The sequence below is a fragment of the Microtus oregoni genome, unplaced genomic scaffold, assembly GCF_018167655.1.
Source record: "Microtus oregoni isolate MIOR12 unplaced genomic scaffold, Mior012 000007F_ref0000211, whole genome shotgun sequence".
In the NCBI taxonomy this organism is placed as follows: Eukaryota; Metazoa; Chordata; class Mammalia; order Rodentia; family Cricetidae; genus Microtus; species Microtus oregoni.
This window is the reverse complement of record NW_024543066.1, coordinates 10,214,687-10,237,220: the sequence shown is the minus strand read 5'-3', so window position 1 is coordinate 10,237,220 and position 22,534 is coordinate 10,214,687. Positions and strand designations below refer to the sequence as shown.

The 22,534-nt window shown below is 44.3% G+C and overlaps 1 protein-coding gene across 1 annotated transcript; it reads right to left on the bottom strand.

Moving 5' to 3' along the window:
• Positions 1–1,611: 1,611 nt before the first annotated feature.
• LOC121451066 (kinesin family binding protein) lies at positions 1,612–19,902 on the bottom strand. The gene is made up of 7 exons (XM_041656546.1): positions 19,416–19,902; positions 15,647–15,745; positions 11,709–11,788; positions 11,242–11,425; positions 8,014–8,098; positions 6,028–6,143; positions 1,612–3,015 (listed from the first exon to the last, which is right to left on the bottom strand). The coding sequence occupies exons 1-7, from the start codon at positions 19,827–19,829 to the stop codon at positions 2,140–2,142; spliced, it is 1,854 nt and encodes a 617-aa protein (XP_041512480.1). The 5' UTR covers positions 19,830–19,902; the 3' UTR covers positions 1,612–2,139.
• Between the last annotated feature and the right edge of the window lie 2,632 nt (positions 19,903–22,534).

Below are 22,534 nucleotides of genomic sequence, written 5' to 3'. Positions count from 1 at the left end.
CTGGTGTCTCCCCTCCTACCCTACCCCTGGTTCAGGTCCATTCCTGCCATCTTCTAAAGTGCCAGCCAGGTTCCTTTGTGAGCTTGTTCAGTCTAACATACTTGGAGCACTCTAACAAAGACCTTCTTCTTTATTCTTCTTTGCTCGGTTCTGCATTCTGGGTCTCTACCTTGTCCAGGCTAAACACCTTCCTCACGAGTGCTTGCATCGGGGCTGGCTGTTCCCCACTCAGCCCACGGTACCCTGCTCTCTGTTCACCTGCTCTGTGAGCACAGGGCTCTGTTCGACTCATCCCCGTGTCTCCCGCTAAGAAAATGAGGACAGAGCCTGATACACATGCACTTTAGTGAAGACTGGTGAATTCTAACCAAATCCTACACACCGACTGCTATTCATAGATTTGTTCCCCCAGCAAACCCATCTCAAAGGAAAAGCACAACGGTTATGTAAACACATGCCCACGAGAAACGTCATGGAATCTTAGGAGCTTTGGATACAAACTAATAGGTAAGCAAATCCATGTACAGGGCTATTCTCTACAGCAAATCTTCCAATGATCTGGACTGTGAGCCGACATCCTCTTTCCCACCCTCCTGGATGCTGACAGTGCAAGCCAGGTCCTTGCCACACGAGGCAAGCACTGCTACCACTAAGCCACATCCTCAGCCCTGAATTCTGCATTTCTTTAAATGACCAACACATATGAACAATGTCAATATTTATGACAATTATGATGTGGTTTATAACTACAGTGGGACTCTTTGATGATAAACTATAGTCAGTAAAGTTTTCTATCTTAATGTTTCCTCACTGTGCAATGTTATTAAAGAAATATTCTTCTCTGAGGAAGGGGACTGAGAAAATGGGAGGGGGACAAGAGGAGGTAACAGGTGTGTGTATGATAAAAATGCACTATATATGTATACAAAAATGTCAAAATGAAACCTATTATTATGAATAATTCATATATATTAATTAAACCATTAAAATATTCTTTGGCTCTGAATAAGCTAATACCTTTAAGGTGACAAAAATAAGACCAATTCACTGGCTCTTCTTCCTTGGTTCCCAGTACCCAAACAACAGTAACAACGTCTGGAACTCCAGTCCTAGGGGAATCGGATGCCCTCTACTGACCTCCATAGACACTGCATACACAAGATCCACGGACACACACTTGGCATACACACACACATAAAAATAAATCTTTTTTTTTTTCCCAACAGGGTTTCTCAGCAGTTTTGGAGCCTGTCCTGGAACTCACTCTGTAGACCTGGCCGGCCTCAAACTCACAGAGATCCACCTGCCTCTGCCTCCCGAGTTCTGGGATTAAAGGCGTGCGCCACCAACACCTAGCGTAAATTTTTTTTTTTTTTTTTTGATTTTCGAGACAGGGTTTCTCTGTAGCTTTTTGGTTCCTGTCCTGGAACTAGCTCTTCTAGACCAGGCTGGCCTCGAACTCACAGAGATCCGCCTGCCTCTGCCTCCCGAGTGCTGGAATTAAAGGTGTATGCCACCACCGCCCGGCTCTTCTTTTTTTTTAAAAAAAGAACATTCTTACAAGAAAAAGGGGGCAACAGAAGTGTTTACTAGTTGAAACAAGTAAATTTATTAAGTGCAAATCCTTTTATCTTATAATTAAGATAAGCCATTTTACAACATTTTTACTTAAGTTTTTAGTATTTCCAAAAGGGAAGAATTTATCTAGGAGTTTAAGAAAGTATTTTACAGAGAATGACTATGGGAAATAACTTTCTCAAATCTGTCACAGTAGCAGGCTCCTCTACCAAGTACACTGCCTCGTGTTGCTCCTGGTGCTAAACCCAACAAGTACCAGTCAACAGAGGACATAGCAGTCAGAGATCATGGCAGGAAATGTTTGTGCTTAAACAGGAAAACAAGCAATGGAAAATTCAGAACACCTGTTACTTAGCAAGGCAATTACATAATTAGGTATAAATTATTAATTAATTTTATGCTGCTTAAGGTCCTAGCATAGACTCAGGTTCCTGACTGCATCTGAAGCTCCGAGTGCATTCCTCTCACTCTGGTGGTGAAGGCGATCACGGAGCTGGGCCTGGCTCACTATGGGGCGGAGGGGGAATGCTTCAGGTTGTGTTTCCTGTCCTTTGACAAGGCTTAAGTCAGGGCCATCTTGGCTCTGAACCGCTCCATTTTTGTTGGGAGAAGACTAACCATCTCTTTACTAAGTTCCAATTCAACTTCTATTTCTTGGGCAGCCTCGGGGTGAGTGTCACAGTAATCAACAATAAATCTGTAATGCTCCAAAGAGGTCGCCAAGTTTTCTAGCTCTTTCTTGGGGTCTGAAGTGATGATTCTGCCATAAAGACGAGCTACTCGGAACTTAGCTAACATGGCAGGGCGGAGAACGTCCTCCCCAATGTGCTCAGGAAAGACTTTATTCGGATCCCTCAGGGAGTCTAGGAAGAGCTGGTAGTACTTGAGTGCAGACTTATTCAGGCTATTGATCTTTTTCACAATGTGTGAGTCAGGATCCCTGAGCTTGTCGGCAATAGCCACCTTCAAATCCATCATGTCATAGTAAGTGTGTGCAATTTCAAACTGAATCTGCCTGTTGACCAACAGATAATACTGGGGGTTCAAGTCCACAATCAGGGGCTCTAGCATGGCAATTCTGCGTTTATGCATCTTGCATCGCCTCTCCATGTCAGTCTCAAAGAAAGCGAGCACCTTGAACAGAGCGCTGTGGTCTTGGACAACTTCAATATGATCAGTAACATACCCATCAATCTGGAAGAACTCTTTTGCCTCAGACACATAGTGTTGACCCAGTAGGAAAAGTTCCCTGGCTTCTTCAAAATCTAACGGCCTCAAGTATCTCACTTTCTCCTCCACTGCCGAGATGGCATCACACAGCTCTCCAGTTCCAAACTGCACAGCCCTTTTCCTGATGCTCTCCTCCTCATCAAGCTCCTTCTTCCGTAATGCTCTGAGTTCCAACTGTTTGTCCACATCAAGTTCTCCAATGTTGTCCTAAAAGGAGAAATCATAGTTAAATGTTGTCCTAAAAGGAGAAACCATAGTTAAGAGGATACTCATTTTCTGTCAACTAAAACTACAGAATAAACCTCAGCCAGCTGTGTGATGGAGCAGACCTGTAATGCCAGAAATCAGGAGGCAGAAGCAGGATTGCAGAATAGAGACCAGCCTGAGCTAAACGGCATTATTGCAAGCTGGCTGGGGATACATAGCAAGGCCCAGTCTTAATGAACAAAGAGTTGGGACTGAAGAAATGGCTTTTTTGCAGAAGCCCTAGGTTCAGTTCCCAGCACTCATGTGCTGGCTCACAACCATCTGTAAGTCCAACTCCAGAAGATCAGATGCCTTCTTTTAATCTCCATGGGCACCAAGCACACACGTACACAGACATACAAAAACACTCATATATGTAAGATAGAATAAATAAAACAATCACAAAACCTCACTTGGAAGGCAGAAGCAGGCAGACCCTCTGTGAGTTCAAGGCCAGCCTGGTCTACACAGGAGGCTCCAGACAGACAGTCAACCTAAAAGTAAAATCTGACAGCGGGCGGATGGCTCACATTTGTAATTACGGCACTCTACAGTTAGGCGGGAGATGGCTGCAAGTCTGAGGCCAGGGTGGGCTCCACAGTGAATCCCAGGCCAGCATATACTATATGGTGGTATCCGCCACCAGCCTTGACAACCTGAGATTGCTCCCTGGAACCCTCACAGTGGAAGAAACGGACAACGTCCTTTATGTTGTCCTCTCACCTCCTACCTATGCATGTACGTATGTATATGGATACATACACAAATTCACTAACTGAATTAAATGAAAAAACCTATATTAAATAATCAAAGCGCAACAAGGTTGAAGCTTTTATTATAATGTGGGTCCTGAGGATCGAACTCTTGACTTGGTGGCACCTTCACCTGCTGAGTCAGCTGACAGTCCTACCTTAGACACTCAGATACTTTCTTTTTGTGGTTTTTCGAGACAGGGTTTCTCTGTGTAGCTTTGGAGCCTGTCCCGGAACTCTCTCTGTAGACCAGGCTGGCTTCGAACTCACAGAGATTCGCCTCTGGCTATCTACACTCGACTGTTGCATTAACTCTGTCCACACTTAACAACTGACTGACTATGTCTTGAGCCTACAAGATTTTGTCAGTTTGTAAGGTAATATTGCAAAGACACAAAAATTAGTGAGAGTTACTTCCTGCCTTCAAGGACTTGCAGTCTAAACTAAATCAAGGGGCCAGGCGTGGTGGTGCATTCTGTGATCCTAGTACTAGGAAGGTTGAGGATGGAGGATTGACACAAGTCTGAGGCCAGGAAGGACTGCTTAAGTAAGCTCTGTACCAGACGGCACTAGCGCGAGATCCCCGTCTCAAAACAGGACCAAAACACAAAATCACAAACAGAAGGAGATAATAGATGAGATTGTTGATTCACGTATTTATTTGGTCATTTTAAATGACTAGGCCACCATAGCGCACCCAGACTTTACTTTCTTCCGATCTTTTTAAAGTTAACTTCATTTTTATCTTATATGCATGGGTATTTTGCCTGTATGCATGTCTGTGCACCAGGTTGGTGCCTGGTATCTGCGGGAAGATGATTATCAGATCCCTGATAGACGGTTGGGAGCTGCCATGTGGGTGCTGGCAACTGAACCCTGTTCCTCTGGAGGAGCAGCCAATGCTTTTAACTCCTGAGTCATTACCTGAGCCCCCTATTTGGTTTTTTGAGACAGGATCTTACTATGTAGTTCTGGTTGCCTTGGAACTCACTATGTAGACTAGACTGTCCTCAAACTCACAAAGATTTTCTTGGTTCTGCCTCCTGAGTGCTGGAATGTGCCACCATTCCCAGGTTATAAAACAGAATTTAAATGACTTTATGAAGTCAAAAGAAGAATATAGTATCTGTGGAGGATAAAAAATTATTCATTCAAGCTGGGCAGTGGTGGCGCGTGCCTCTAATCACAGCACTTGGGAGGCAGAAGCTGGCGGATCTCTTTGAATTCAAGGCTAGTCTGGTCTACAGAGTGAGTTCCAGAACAGGCTCCAAAGCTACAAAGAAACCCTGTTTCGAAAAACAAAGCAAAAAAAAACCCCCAACTAATTGTTGAATGAATAATTCTTATACGCATGTTTTGTTTTGTTTTTTTCAAGATAGGGTTTCTCTGTAGCTTTAGAGCCTACTCGCTCTGTAGACCAGGTTGGCCTCCAATTCACAGAGATCTGCCTGTCTCTGCCTTTTGAGTGCTGGGATTAAAGGAGAGAGCCACCACCGCCTGGCGAACAATTAGTTTTTTAAATACTCTCTTGGGACAATTATGTCACAATCTAAATATGATGCTGACCCCATCTCTCCACAGCCTAGTTAAAAGAATGTTTTCCAGAAAGCGGTGGTATTCTGTGTGGCCCTTACTAAGTGTAGTGCACACCCGTTATCCGGGTACTGTTATCCCAGGTGGCTGAGGGAGGAGCTGGTTTAAACTGTGGAGTGAGACTGTTAAAAATAGTACACCTAGGGCTGAAGAGGTAGGTTAGTCAGGAGCGTGCTAGTCACGAAAGTCTGGGGACCCAGATTGGATCCCTAGGGTCCATACAAAAGAGCTGAGGAAGGTGGCAAGCAGTACTTGGGGGTTTTTTTTGAGACAGAATTTCTCTGTGTTGCTTTGGAATATGTCCTTCCTGGAACTAGCTCTTGTAGACCAGAGCTCAAAGAGATCCGCCTGCCTCTGCCTCCCAAGTGCTGGGATTAAAGGTGTGCGCCACCACCTAGTGGTGACAAGCATTTGTAACCTAAGTGCTGGCAGGGAAGAGACTGGTGCACCCCAGCAGCCTGCTGCCCTCTAGCCAGCATAATCTAATCACCAAGCCCCAGGTCCAGTGAGAGATTCTATCTCAAAAAAAACAAGTTTATCCCCTGCACACACACAGGTACCTAAAACACACACACATACACACAATTTGCAAAAACCACAAAGCCAAAGGCAATTTCCATGTGCATACCTGCATGGAGAGCTGAGCGTTCTGCAGCAGTGTCAAGCAGTACTTGATCCAACATCGTGCTATCTCCCCTTTCCTTTGATGGTAAAGCTCCGGCACATCTCCTTCGGCTTCAGGATCTGAAAGCCCAGGCAGCCTGTCAGCTGGTCAGAGCTATCTGCGCTGCACACTGTCCTCTGTTCCTTCCCCTTCCCTGACTGCACAGCGGCAGACTCTCACTAAGCTGTGCGGCACTCAGGGCCGCGCCTGCAGAGCCTCACTGGGTTTCTTACGCTTTCTCTGCAGGTAAAAAACCAAGGCTACAATGGATATTTACTTTTAAATAGTTTTTTCTTCATATAGCATGCTACTAAAATTCTGACCCTATCATTACCAACTCCTGAACTTAATTTCTAATACACCATTACACACAATTAAACAGCTATTTCCTATTTCAGCCATTCTTCTGGGAGAGGAAATATACTGTTTTAAATCCTTCCTATTATGAACAAGTCTAGGCTGCAGATTCCTATACATACATCTACCTAGAATCTGGACTGGTTTCCAGAAATGGAATTTACTAGGTTAAACAGTTTACACAACTTAAAGTATTTTAAATAAAAATTGACAAATTATTTCTGGCAAATGTCATATCCAACAATGTTTTTGTATTCTGAAAGAAATCATGTGGAAAACGTGGACACTGTCGTTTTCACCTTTCTCCCCGACCCCTCCCAGCCTGGGACCAGCTTGCCTAGCACACACAAGGCCCTTGCTTCAATGCTGCATCACATACACACAAACATGCAACCAAACAAAACCCCTATGGTGAAGAAAGACAGTGTGAGGAGACAGCCCTTACATAAGTAGTATCCTGACCAAAATCTCAATCATGGTGGAAGGAAACATCACACAAACCCTAAGTAATAGGAATCCTACATAGTAACCAGCCTATGGCCTTCAAAAGACACGATGAAAGGGCAGAGGCCAGCAACTGCCCCAGAGGACAGGAGGACTAAAGCGACCCCACAGCTGAAGGCAACGTGCAATCCTGAGCTGTACGACAAAGACGGGAAAAGCTTCCCTAGGAAGGACATTAGAGGACAGCTGACAACAGAAACATTCACTGCAGACAGGAGGACTGTCATGGTGCTGCCTTTCCTGAAGCTGCTAACGGTCCCATATGAGAGAGAGAGGGGGGAGGGGGAGGGAGAGGGAGAGAGAGAGAGAGAGAGGGAGAGAAAGAGGGAGAGAGAGAGAGAGAGAGGGAGAGGGAGAGAGAGAGAGGAGAGAGAGAGGGAGAGAGACAGAGAGAGATTTCTTTTTTTCATGATAGGGTCTTATTCTATTGTCTGAGTTGACCTGAAATTTGTTACATAGCCCAAGCTGGCCTAAAACTTGTGGCACTCCTCCTGCCTCAGTCTCTGGAGTGCTGGAATTTCAGGCATGAGTCATTACGTCTAATTGAAGATATTCTAATTCTTAGGAAACGATGTACTGAAGTATTACAGTCGAAAGATGTCTATAAAAACTCATCTTAAATGGGTCAGAAAAAAAATGAATAGAGAATCACAAATATTGAAAATGATGCATTTAGAGGAAGGCATATGGAATTCTGTTCTTACAACTTTTCTAAAGCTTACAAGAGTTTCAAATCTAAGGGCTTTGTGGTTAAGAGTTCTTGCTACTTTTGCAGAGGACCCTAGCTCCGTTCCCAGAACCCACACTGTGGCTCACAACCATCTAACTTCGGTTGAATGGAATGAGATACCCTCTTCTGATCTCTGCAGGCATCATGCACACATGTGGCACACACACCCCTGCAGACAGAGCACTCACACACATACACTCAGAATTCACACAGGTTTGAGGTTATATAGAAGCCGGGTATGGCACACTTGTCATTACAGTGCTTAGAAAGCTACAGTGGGAGGACACTGAGTTCAAGATCAGCGTGGACAAGACTGTCATAGTGAGAAACTGTATCATGAGATACACACACAAACTTACTGTCTTCTGTAGCTGGGATCTTTCCAGTTTGACCAAAAATAACATTAGCTGCAGACAGACAATGCCTGGCTTCCATAAAGCAGAGCTGTTGGGAAAATAAGCACAAGAAAATCTAACTATGACAAAGTCTTGTTTACAATAACAGTTCTATTAACATAGCTGTACTATCAGGAAAATGACCCCTCTAAAGGGACCCAGCAGCGCTGCTATGGAGAACAGCATTATCTGGTACTCTGTATCCACTCTGTCAGAGGACTGAGGGCTCATTCCTGCCTTTTAAAACCTTTGGAGGGAGACGACATGACAAGGAGGCTTCCCATCAAGTTTTCAAGTCAAGGGATTTCTACAAATGAACTTATGGAACTACTTCGTCAATACTCACAAGGAATTCAAGATTCAAATCTGGGCATAGAAAACTTCTCCAACACTTCAAGAACATCTCTGTGTTAAACACAAATACCTGTCATCTGTCATTCAAAATGCGGGATCTGGCAGAATCAAGTTAAAGTTTATCTTCTGAACGGAAGAGAATGTGCTTCCTATCAGTTAGTTTGAAAGACTGATGTGGTTGATAGAATTTCAATAGTAATACATCTTGCCTCCACACTGAATTCGGAGCTCTTATAAAGAATAGTTGGGTACCATGGGTATCAATAGACCAGCAGCATCCACACCTGCACATGTTGGTATGAAGTCCAACCGTAAGACAGTTACAGCTCACATGAAGAAACATTCTTGGCCCTCTACAGTGTCTTACCCATCATTACCACTTTAGCTCTGTGTAGACTGTCTTCTTATGAGCAGTCACTGCTAAAGACAGAGACAGCCTTGTGCTCTGTGGGTAGCACATTAACATGGGACTTGAAGAACAGCAAGACCGAAGAAGATGGAGATGGTAACAATACAAATAACATCACTTTCTGTTTTTGTTTGTTTTTTGCATAGTCCAGTATTGAACCCAGGGTCTCCTGCATAGTAGACAAGCACCCTATTGACTAAACTCCATTTTCTTTTTCTTTTCTTTCTTTCTTTCTTTCTTTCTTTCTTTTTTAAAGATTTATTTATTTATTATGTATACAGTGTTCAGCCTCCATGTATGCCTGCAGGCCAGAAGAGGGCACCAGATCTCATTACAGATGGTTGCAAGCCACCATGTGGTTGCTGGGAATTGAACTCAGGACCTCCGGAAGAGCAGTCAGTGCTCTTAACCTCTGAGCCATCTCTCCAGCCCCTAAACTCCATTTTCAACCCATTTGTGGGGACAGATATTTCTGGAGTGACTAAGATATAACATCACTTTTTTTTTTTGGTTTTTCAAGACAGGGTTTCTCTGTAGCTTTGGAGCCTGTCCTGGAACTAGCTCTTGTAGACCAGGCTGGCCTCGAACTCACAGAGATCCGCCTGCCTTTGCCTCCCAAGTGCTGGGATTAAAGGCATGCGCCACCACCGCACGGCTGAACATCACTTTCAAACATGGTTTAAATCTCTTTTTTTGTGACAGAACTTAGCTGGTTGTGATGTGGACCAAAAAAAAAAGAAAAAGGAAAAAAAAAAAAACCTGTGGTGCAGGAGAGACTCACCTGCTGTACTATGAATATCCATGGAGTTTTAGGTGTTAGTTAAAACCATACTAAACAAGGAAATGTAAAGTGTTAAATGGAGGCCACTAGTTAGTTCCTGGCTGCTTAGCCCCAAAATAATCATACAGAAACTGTATTAATTAAATCACAGCTTGGCCTATTAGTTCTAGCTTATTAGCTAACTCTTACATATTAATCTAACCCATTTCTAGTAATCTGTGAATCACCACATGGCTGTGGCTTACTGGCAAAGTTCCAGCATCGGTCTTCAGTGGGGCTACATGGATTCTCTCTAACTCCACCCTTCTTTCTCCTAGCATTCACTTTAGTTTTGACTGCCTAGCTCTTTCTGCCCTGCTCTGCTACAGGGTCAAAGCAGTCCTTTATTAGCCAATGATAGTCACAACATACAGAGGGGAATCCCATATCAGTAAAGTTACTAAATGGAGCACACAATGGAACTTCAACAGCTGGAGGGAAGGAGCTGACAGAGGGGCCTCTTGATGACCATGCTGAAATGGAGTCACAGGAGTTCAGTTTGAATGCAAAAAGTCTTACTTCCGTGCTTGATCCTAAACCAAACTCCTAGAAGCGATGCCGCAGTCAACACTGCCCTTTCTCTCCCAATAGTGTTTCTGAGTGACACTGTGTGGGACAACACTGTAAACACAGGGCATGTTTACAGAACCAGCTAGCAGTCATAGTAAGGAAAAGGCTGAGGGGAAGGCAGCAGGCCACCAGAGGAGCAAGAGGGATGCTGATGGGCTAAGAATTTCCAAATGTCGGCGCTCTGGGAACCAGAGCTCCAAATAGCAATAGTTTCTGTGCCGGACATGGTGGCACATGCTTTAGCCACGGTACTTGGGAGGCAGAGGCAGGCAGACACCTCTGAGTTCCAGGCCACCCTGGTCTATATAGCAACTTTCAAGCCAGCCAGGAATACACAGCGACACCCTGCCTCCAAAAAACAGTGGTGGGGGGGAGAGGTTAGTATTAGAAACTAAAGTACTGAAAAAAAAAATGAGTTATGCAAAATACAACTCAACGCTAACAAGCAGCCTGAGGTACAAACTTGTCTCTATGTGACAGTTCAGAAGGGTGCCATAAAACCTGGAACTCTAGGGCTCAGCACACAGTCCCAACATCAAAAGTGATTATTAGAGAACGGCTAATTCTGAACAGCAACTGAAACACACCGCATGCTTTTATCAAAGCCCACATTTAACCGTCAACTTCCTCAGACAAATTCTCAGTTTTGAGATTAGCATTACATGAAGATAAAGTTGTATCCATAACAAGATAAAAATCTGCAATTTAAGATACCACACAGCAAGAGTGAAATGAAAAGTGTGCTAACAGCCAGACAGAACTGACATTAGGTCCTGTCATGGAGGGCTAGCAGCATGTTAAAGACTCAATGGTAAGGGAAGGGGAAAGATCAAGATCAAAATGTATGGCATGAAATTCTCAAACAAACAGAAACTTATTTTTAAAGATTCAAAAGTATTCGTGGAACAAAGTACTCCAATACTGTTTTGCCAAAGCAGCTGGCTGCATTCTACACCAAGTTTTAAACAACAAATAGCAGCTACCTGCTTTTACGGCACTCACTGCTGGCCTTGCCGGAGAACTACTTTGGGACACTGACCTTATTGATGTAGAACTGGGACAGGGTGGCAGCGTTGATGGCCCACTCCAGGGGATGGTAAGCATTGTGCTCGAGCTGGCGTTTGAGTGTGCTGTGGCAATAATGAGCAGCTTTCTCGAACATTTCCATGTGCTGGTAGACTTGAGCCAGGTAATACAAGTTATGAGTATAAACCTTCTCAAATCTGTGAAGTAAAACAGTGACTTACACAACCATTTACAATTTAGAAGGAAATTTCAGACATTTGAGTTGAGCCCTTGGCTCTATCTGACAAACAAGGAAACTGAGTCTCAGAGTTGAACAAAGTCATGTAACTTGTAAGTGACAATGGAGGTTTTATGTACATAGAATCCTCACTGTACCCTGGAGGAGGAGGAGTGCCGTGCAGCAGCAAACAGCATGTGTGCACCCCAAGCAAGGATCCAGCCAGACTGCAGGGCACGCCTGTGGGCTCAATGAAGACCAACCTTTTTGATCTCTCTTGCTCGGTGAGTCTCTCTTCTTCAGGAAGGAAATGCTCCGTCGGGTCAAGAGGCGGGCTCCCAATCTGTGATTAAAGAGCAGACAGCTCTTCAGCTTCTGAAAGCAAATCCCAAGCGCTCTCTTGTGGCGGGTCTGCAGAAATGACCTTCGTCTGAGGTAGCCTCAGCATGGAACTGCAACTCAGGCTGGTACGTGCATATATTATTTTTTAAAGACATAGTCTTGTTGTTGGAGAGACAGCTCAAAGATTAAGAACACTGGCTGCTCTTCAGAGGACCCAGCTTCAATTCCCAGCACCAACATGACAGCTCACAACTGTAACTCCAGTTCCAGGGAATCTGGCTTCCTCACAGACACATATGTGGGCAAAATACCAGTGCACATTTAAAAAAGAAAAGAAAAGAAAATGAAAAAGAAAAAGAAAAAGACAGTTCTCCCTTTGCAGATCAAGCTCGCTTAGCACTCACTGTGTGCTGTGTGGCCCAGGGTAGTCTCAGAGTCCAACCATTACTGTCTCTGTATTGTATTCTGAATGCCAGAATTATAGGTGTAGGCCACCAAACCTCACTTTAGTTGAATAATGAAGTATTTTGAATTTTGTTTTGTCTATTAAAAAGTCTCTTTTAAAAACCTACATAAGTTTAGAGGGAAAAAAAGAAAGGGAGAAATTATACAATTATGTTATGATCTCAAAAATAAATTTAAAAATGAAAAAAAAAAAACACCTTACTACCAAGCCTGACCAACCTGAGTTTGATCCCCAGAGCCCACACGGCGGAAAAAGAGAACCCACTATAACGTGCAATGCGCGTGCACACACACACTCAAATAAGTAACTATAATAAGACAAAATATGCATAAAAATAGTGATTTCTATCTTCTTAGGTAACAGTTCAAACTGCCACTACTAATGAAAATCAACTCAGGGAAACAAGCAAAGTGTTTTTTTTGTTTGTTTTGTTTCTAAGACAGTGTGTCTCCTGTGTGTAGCCCTGGCTGTCCTGGAACTCGCTCTGTAGCCTGGCCTCCCACTCAGAGATACGTTAAGGGTTAACATGACTTTTCAGCAACTAAATAAGAAGCAGGGATCAATCACACTGCTTACTGTCTTAGGAAAGCCAACCTCCTACACTGTTTCCTTGTCTATGAAAAGCAGGCAGTTACAGCACCTATCCTCCCTCATAAGGCTTTCAGGGTGACAGTGTTACCCTCCACAAACCCATTATTACATAAAGGCTTCTGTCCGGACATAAATGTTGACCCTTTATGAGGACAGTCCCAAATACAAGTTCATCCTTGCAACTTCCTATATCATTTTTGTGGTGCTTGGGAATGAACCCAGAGTCTAGCACATGCTAAGCACACTGTCTATTCCTTGAGCTTTGCCTCCAACCTCATCTTTGCTTTTAACTGAACGCATCAAGTTCCCAAGCACAGCAATACTTCCTAGAGAGAATCTGTCCCAGTGAGCTCTGGTTGTCAACCTGACACAGCACAGTCATTTGCACAAGCAATTGGATGGATCAGATTGGTCTGCAGGTGATTATGTTGATTACTAATTGCTAATCGGAGGGTCCAATCCACTGTGGGATAAACCATCCCCTGGCCAAATGGTCCTGAAGGCTAGCTGAACAAGCTAGTAAACAGCATTTTACCGTGGCTTCAAGTTTCTGTTTGAGTTCACGCCCTGACTTCCCTCAGCGATGGAACCTGGAAGTGTAAAAACCAATAAACTCTTTCCTCCCCTCAGTTTCTTTTAGTCAAAGGGTTTTTATTCTTTGAAGATTTATTTATTTGGGATGGAGAGATGGGTTAGCGGTTAAGAGTACTGACTGCTCTTCCAGAGGATCCTGATTTGATTCCCAGCGCCCACATGGCAGCTCACAACTGTCTGCAATTCCAGTTTCAGGGGACCAGATTCCCTCACACAGACATACATGTCAATGCACATAAAACAAAAATAAATTATAGCCAGGTGGTGGTGGCGCACGCCTTTAATCCCAGCACTCAGGAGGCTGAGTTTGAGCCCAGCATGGTCTACAAGAGCTAGTTCCAGGACAGGCTCCAAAGCTAAAAAAAAAAAAAATTATTTGTTTATTATGTATACAGTGTTCTGTCTGCAGGCTAAAAGAGGGGACCAGATCTCATTACAGATGGTTGTGAGCCACCATGTGGTTGCTGGGAATTGAACTTAACCTCTGAGCCATCTCTAATTTATTTATATACATGAATGATAAATGACTTAATTCCCATTAGCTAGAGAGGGGAAAGCCTTCTGAATCACCTTCAGGATTGTTGAGAGTCTCTGAAGAGGGCCTGTCTGCTGTTTGCCTTGGCTTTGCTTCCCAACTTAAGTCTTTACTCTGCAGTTGTAATGTGGTTGGTGTTTATGTCATGCTGCAATAAAAAACTAAAAAATATATCCTAGACATATATATTCTGCTGCTTCTTCAGAGATGTTCATCTGCATGAGCTGCATTTCAGACGTGGGGGAATATCATCAGGAAAAACATGGCCCTGAAGCAGGTCTCAGAACATGGTCATCACAGCAGCAGCATAAATGTCACCTTGTTAAAAAGCGCACTCTCAGGCCGCAGCCCAGAACAGCCGCAGATGGCCCAGAAGCCTGGTCTGTTGAGACTTTGGTTTTGGTTTAGACAGAGTCTTGCTGGTCTTGAACTCAAGCTCCTCCCTCAACTTCCAAGTTGCTGGGAAAACAGGCACCTACATGGCCTACTGAGGCTTCACAGGTCCCTCGGGTGACTCTGATGTGCACACCACAGCAGCAAAACACAGCCACAAAGATTTCAGATGTATTGTTGAGTTTCAGATATAGTGTATAGCTGCTTTCCCTCAAAGTACTGTCTTCAATGAAAAAAATACAATCAGTAGTCTGTATCCAAAACTGAGCTGGAGATGGCTCAGTGGTTAAGAGAACTGGCTGCTCTTGCAGAGATCAGGCTGGGTTCAGTTCCCAGCACCCACAGAGTGGTTCCAAAACTATCTACAACTCCAGTTCCGAGGAGTCTGATGCCTTCTGACTTCCAAGGCATGCATGTAGTACACATATATACATACAGCAAACACTCATATACACAAGAGGAAATAAATCTAAAATAAATCAATACGAAAATATTCAAATGGTATGTTTGGATAACAGAGTATTTCCTTTATGATTATATTAAGACCATCTTTGCCATTATGCTCTACCAAGGATTACTTTTAAGAACCTCAGTCTTCAATATGCAGTAATTTCAGACAGCTTTAAAAAGAAATTCCCCGGGGGAGGAGGGGCTGGAGAGATGGCTCAGTGGTTAAGAACGCTGCCTGCCCTTCCAAAGGTTCTGAGTTCAATTCCCAGCAACCACGTGGTGGCTCACAACCATCTGTAATGGGTCTGGTGCCCTCTTCTGGCCTGCAGACATACACACAGACAGAATATTGTATACATAATAAATAAATAAATATTTTTTTAAAAAAAGAAAGAAATTCCTAGGTATACTGAAAAATTATCATGAATGGAAAATTCTCGTGTGTACATGCATGCATGTTGCATGTGCTTGTGGAAGACAAAGGTCAACTTCAGGAGTTCCCCAGAAGTAACACCTTGCTTTTTTTGTGCCAGGGTCTCTCATTGGCTTGGGAATTGCTGACTTGGCTAGGCTGGCTGGCCCCCGAGCTCGAGGGTCACCTGTCCGAGTCCCCAGCACTAGCATTACAAGCATGCATGACAACACCCAACACCCAGCTCTTTATGTGGGTTCTGGGGGTCAAAGTCAGGTCTTCATGCTTGCATGGCAAGCACTTTATAAAGGAAGCCATCCCTTAATAATTAATAATAATTCCTGTGAATAAGGAATTCTGGTATTAATTCATGATTAGTTCACTGTCAATGTGAATTTTTGTCTGCCACGTAACATACCTCTTTCATGTACTGATTGTACAGTGCTTCTGATGACTCCAGGTAGGACCGTGCAGTTTCAATCTCTTCTCTCTCAGACCACAGGATGCCCAGGTTATTCTGGAAAGCAAGGAACGGGAAGACAGTCATTGAATATATCCAATTAAAAAGACTCATAGTTTCAAAGTCAGTATTTCCTGACAAAATGGCAGTGGGTTTTTATTAATATGGCCCTCTTTGTTTTTGCCACTTTGCTTCCTGTTCATGAGCTGAAGTCCTGCTCTGTTGGGCTACAACAGCCAGAGTCCATGTGGCTGAGCAAAGTTGGATGAAATCTTCCAAAACAAGCCATTCCTCCCTTTGAGTGCCTATGCCAAGAATACTGGTCACAGTTACAAAAAAATTACCTAACACAAACCTATAAATGGATGCCAGGACAATGACCTCTTCATATCTGATCATACTTGAGACTCCTTTTAAAACTATTAGTTCCCAAGGTTATTTTTAAATTTCTAAAAATATTGTAACTAGTTAAGTCTTATGTACAGGACAACTACTAATATAACTTATGAGGTGTATGTGTATATGCATTTTTTAGGTTTCTTGTTGCTTTATAGAGGCTCTCACTATATAGTCCTGCCTGTTCTAAATCTTCTATATATAGAGACTGGCCTGAAACTCACAGAAGTCCGCCTGCCTCAGTTTCCTGAGTGCTGTGATTAAAGGTGTGTGATACCACCCTTGGCTCTGTGTAGCTCAAGTACAACATATTTACCTTACTGTTTCTTGCTTTGTTGAACTGGGCTCTCAGGTATACAAGGATTAGATTGGCCAACAATGCTATTTGATGATTTCTTTTTAATTTTATGTTTAAGGGTATTTTGCCTGCATGCATGTGGAAGATAAAAGAGGGTGTGGGATCCCCTGGGACTGGAGTTAGAGATGACTGAGCCTCTATATGGGGGCTGGGAATCCTATCCCCATTCTCTGGAAGAGTGGCCAGGGCTCTTAACCTCTGAGCCATCTCTCCAATCCTGGTGAGGAGACATTCTTATTTCAGGTATACCAAGTTGTCAAACTTGTACCTTAAAATCAATAAAATACAGTATACATTGCAGACAGACTCTTTATATTATGTACGGGTTCCATGATACTGAAATAGTGGAATAACTTTAATGTTTAAGGTTTAAAACCCTTTCAAAAAGCTGTGTGTTAATTTCCATTTATCATGTGCATGTGTGTAGGTGTGTTTGCACTGGATGTGCATGCAGAGGGCTACACACAGTAGTTGGTTCTCCACTTTCAACACGTGAGTCCTGGGACTGTACTCAAGATGTTCGGGTTAGCAAAAAGCACCTTCACCCCAAGACATCTCTCCAAGCCCTCCAAAGGTTTTAACCCTTGGAAAACTTGACAGGTTGACTTCCTTGTTGTTGTGCCAAGGGGCCCCAACAAAAACAACTGTTCAAATACAGGGTTTATTTCGGATCACACTTTGGAGAGATGTCATGGACGGCACAGGGCCCGGAGTGTGATGTGGCTGGTCTCACTGAATCCACACTTGGTACAGAAAAAAATGTTGGCATTTCCCAAGAGATGCTGCCATCCACAGCTAAGTGAATCTCTTTGGAATACCCTCACAGATGTAGCCAAAGAGGCTTCTCTAGGTGATTTCTACTCCAGTCAAGCTGCCAGTGCAGAACCACCACCACACAGGGTTCAAGTGTAACTCGGTAATTGCTGAAGTGGGTTTTGGTTGTTGTTGCTGTTTTCTTGCTTTTCCTTTTGGTTTTTAGAGACAGTTTTTCTCTGTATAGCCCTGGATGTCCTGGAACTCACTATATAGACTAGACTGGCCTCAAATTCACAGAGATCCTCCTGCCATTGCCTACCAGGTACTGGGATTAAAGGTATGTGTTGACAACAGCTGGCTTAAGTGTTCAAACTGAACATCTTATAAATTTCTTTAACTCACTCATGTATGAACAAACATGTAAAATGTCCCTGTCTGTACCACCTACTGGAGCTGTAAGTAGCAAGCAAAAAAGTATAGGTAGTGCTTGTTATTATTATTACTAATACTATTGCTATTATTAGACCTTTAATTTTATTGAGCCATGATAAAAGAATATGACATACAATTTCTTTCTAAGTTTTGAGACTTTCTCTTAAGGCCTACCTACTCAATTTTAGTCAATATTCCCTGGTTCACATATATGAGCACAAGTGGACTGTATGTAAGATGAAAATATCTGAAAGCCTAAGAGACTAACCTGGCACCAGGGAGTCAGACGTTATTTGTATATTTTTTTTTTCCAGAGTGTGGAGATGAAACCTGGAGCACTAGGTAAATGTTCTACCACTGAGCTACACCCAAGGGCATGGAAACTTTTACCCACTATTTGAGTTTTGTTTTTTGGTTTTTTTTGTTTTTTTTTTTTTTTTTGGTTTTTCGAGACAGGGTTTCCCTGTGGTTTTGGAGCCTGTCCTGGAACTAGCTCTTGTAGACCAGGCTGGCCTCGAACTCACAGAGATCCGCCTGCCTCTGCCTCCCGAGTGCTGGGATTAAAGGCATGCGCCACCACCGCCCGGCCACTATTTGAGTTTTGAAGTATTAGGTTCCTCAAAGCAGAATTGTCAGACTTGCTTCTTAATAAGCCATGCACCCTATAAATGAGACAAAGTATTGTAAGAGGATGTTTCCTGTTCCAACTGCCCAGTCCCAAATAACCAAATCAAAGAATAAATATGAATTATAAATGCTCGGCCAATAGCTCAGGCCTATTACTAACTAGCGCAGACATTTAAATTAACCCATTTCTACTAATCTATCTATTGCTACGTTGCTCGTGACTTGTTACCTCATTTCTACACATTCTGCTTTCTCTGCGGCTGAATGACTAGTTAGCGTCTCTCTGACTCCTTCCTTTTTCCCCAGGCATCCTCTCAGTCTGACTGCCTGCTTTTTGCCTGGCTCTCAGGCAATTAGTCTTTTAGTAACAATAAGTATAATTCACAGTGTGGTGTTATAAAACAATGACAGTTGGAAGGAGAGATCAGTTTGGACCAAGGAACGTTACTAAAACAATAGTCAGTCATGGTGGCCCATTCCTGTAAGTAAGCTGAGGGGGGGGAAAGATCATGGGTTAAGGCCAGCCTGGGCTACAAAACAAGACCCTGTCTGAAAGTAAAAAGGGAGGGAAGATTCTAGCACTCAAGGAGACAAGAAGATAAAGGTCAGCATTGGACACATGAAGCCCTGTGTAAACACAAACAAAAAAATAGTTACTAAAAGGAGATCTTGAGACACATTATGAGGAATAGGTGGGAATTCCTTGCTGACCCAACCAAACAATGTGGTTAAGAGTGGAGTTGAAGATTTGGGACATTTTATTTTGAACCAAGATTGGATTATTGCCATCCCTTGTCATTTTCATTCGAGACAAGTTGGATTTTTCTTACTAGAATGAAATTGGGCTGGCCAAGGGGTTGGAAAAGCACAGCCGCTATCGTTCTGCCCAGGACTAAGGAAGGCAGCAAGTGAGGCTGAAGAGGGCGCTGAGAGAGTTGGCAGGCAGATGGTGAGTAGGTGTTAAGATAAATTAAGAGAGACTAGCTTCACTCTGTAGCCCAGGCTAGCCAGGAACTCATAGCAATTCTCCTGCCGCTGCCTTCCAAGTGCTGGGATTCCAGGCCCAGGGTTCTGTGATACTGGGGACTGAACCAACTAAGACAACCCCAGCCAGGAGGGGCTTTTGGACGCCGAGTGAGCTCCGCCTCGGCATCTCACCTGCGCCTGGATGTAGAGAGACACGCAGCCAAGCGACAGGCGGAAGGGGCGCAGCAGCGACAGGCACCTGACCAGATGCTCCTCTCCAGCAGACAGTTCCTCTGTGTCGATGTGGTTCACGCCAAGGTGGAACTCGATCACCGCGAGCCGCAGCGCCCGCTGCTCCCCCGGGCCCTCGGCGTCCCGCGGCTCGGCCGCGCCCAAGGCCTGGTCCCCCGGCCCATCGTCGGCAGCCCGCTCGTCGTCGTCCTCGGGAGCCGGGCCGAGAAGAGCACGCACCTCCTCCAACAGCGCGCGCGCGCTGTATTTAGATTTGTACGGCTCCTTCTCCGGATTCTTGTGCAGCTCCACCCGTGAAAGGGCCAGCGCCGCCTGGAACTTTTCCCGGATCTCTGGTCCAAGGGAGCCCGCCATCACGGCCTGAGCAGACGGCCACCTTCCTGCCAGAGGACCAGACACCGGAGGCCTCCGCGTTGCGACACTTCACTTACGACACGTTGTGACTGTGGCGCGCCGACCAATGAAATCGGTGGAGGGGAGCGCGAGACGCTAGGCCGCAGCCAATAGGAGGGCGTGCTGGTCGCCACAACAGCCGTCGTCAGGGAAACGAAGCTGTCCGGGAGGAGGACTGAGCCGTCAGCTGTGCCAGGTGTGGTGTGTGGCTCCTCGCGCTTCATCCCGAAAGATGGATGTGGCTTATATAAAAATGTTCAGAATTAGAAGGCTTAGGGATAGGGCACTTGCCTACCGGGTATGAGACCAGGGGTTCAATCCCTAAATGAAATTCAGGATAGTATTAATCTCTAACTTAGCTAGTTAATTGCTTAGTAGGTAGGTAGGGATCGTTCAGTATTAGTATACTAGGCTATTACTGCGTTAATTTGATCCGGAGGGAACGTGTACCACGGAGTGCATGTGGAGGTCAGAGGACAACTTTCAGGAGTCTCCTCTCACCGTCTGACTCTCCTTTCACCGTGTGGATCTCAGGGATCAGGTCCTCCTCAGGCTTATTAGCCTCAACAAACTTCACCCACTGAGCCGTCTCACCCCGCCTCCAACCGCCCTACAAAATTTATAAAGGCTCTGTGCCAAGCATGATGGCAGTCATCTTTAAGTTTCATAGGCGCGAGACCTTACCTCAAGTTAGCGAACAATAAACTCCTACTACGTTTCAACCATTTATTTTTGAGATATCTTTCTACTATTTTGCCCATGCTAACTTCAAACTCAACATCGTCCTGTTCACCTGCACCACACCTGAATCTGAAGTGCAGAGATTTATGAGTGTGCCCCTGTGGGGGTTTATTCATTAATACTTATATTTTTATTTACTTTTAAAGACAGGGTCTCTCTATGTAGTTCTGGCTGCCCTGGAGGTCTGCCTGCCTCTGCTTCAGGAGGGTTAGGATTAGAAAAGGTCTTGTTCTATAGTCCTGGTTGGTCTGGTAGTTCCAACATAGCACATGCTTGCCTTGAGTTCATGGTAGTCCTCCTGCCTTTGCCTTCCAAGTACCAGGATTAGTGTTCTACCAAACTCAGTTTAAGATATAACCTTTTGGGGCTGGAGAGATGGCTCAGTGGTTAAGAGCACTGAAGGCTCTTCCAGAGGACCCGCATTCAGTTCCCAGCACCCACATGGCAGCTCACAACTGTCTGAAGATCCAGTTCCAGAGGATCTGACACCTTCACACCAGTGCACATAAAACAAACAATAAGAAATATTTTTTAAAAAGATATAATCTCTTACAATTTTTGAAAGTTTAATGAAGTTTAGTTAACGAAATGTTTTTATTTCAATTTGTGTGCACGTGTGTCAATGTGCTTGTGTTCCACTATGTATGGCTTCCAGAAATGGGTTCTCCATCACATGGGTGGTTTCTGTAGTTCAAACTTAGGTCTTCAGGCTCGGTGACAGGATTCTTCAACCACTGATTCATCTCACCAGCCCTCAATAACCTTTGATTGAATGTCATGAATATAAAATGCACTCGCTCTATTTTTTTTAATGTGTATTATTTTCCATACATGTATGTCTGTGTGAGGGTGTCAGGTCCCCTGGAACTGAAGTCATAGACAATTGTGAGCTGTGATGTGGGTACTAGGAATTAAACCTGGGTCCTCTGGAAAACCAGTGAGCGAGCCTTAACTGTTGAGCTCCTCTCCAGCCCTGTTTTCATTTCAACCCCGTAGGATGCAGTCATTCCTGCATGACTTCTCATGCCATACTTTCCAAAGTGAGCCCGTTCAAGTGGAGTGGATATTTCAACTGTCAAGCACTGGCTGTGCCAAGCACCTTGAGATACACAAGGGATCACTGGCTTTTGTCTGCGACCCCAGTTTTTGTGTCAGGTAAAGTCTCATGTAGTCTGCCTGGGTTATGAAAAGAATACGAGGCAAGTTTCTCTAGTTCTAGTTCTGTTAGATATTGGGTTTGATGGTTGTTGTTTAAGTTTTCTCTCCACCCTTAGGGGAAGTTCCTTAAGCAGGGAGGTAGACAACTTAAAAAGCTTCAGGAAGTCCCTGAGATTGATTGGATTCACTAGGTTCTTCCTGCCAGAGTAAGCAATAAAGACCGAGTCCCTCCCAGACTAAGTGAAGCTGAGCTGCAGACTGAGATCAGCCAAGATGCCTGGAAGAGGTTCACAACCGAGGCATCGGGGAGGGACACTCTACAATTTGTTGAGCTGTTTGCAGGCTGTGCAGTGTCCTCCAGGTTCTGAACTTTGTGAGTGGTCATGCATGCTTCAGTGGGTTTTGGTGATACAGGTCCTGTAAGGTACTCTGTAGTAATAAAGGCGGCGGCAGGGCTGCGTCCCCAGCATCCCAGCCGCCCACACGGCTAGCTTATGCCCGAAATAACACACAAACTGTATTCATTTAAACACTGCTTGGCCCATTCTCTTCTAGGCTAATTCTCACATATTAATTTAGCCCATTTCTAATCATCTGTGTATGGCACCCCAAGGTGCGCTTACCAGGAAGATTCTAGCCTATGTCCATCCTGGGTCGGAGCTTCATCCCGGGAGCAGGGGCATTGCTTCTCTCTCAGGCGTCTGCTCCCGAGAGGAGAGCTGTCGAGACTGAGCTCACTTCCTCTTCCTCCCAGTGTTCTGTTCTGT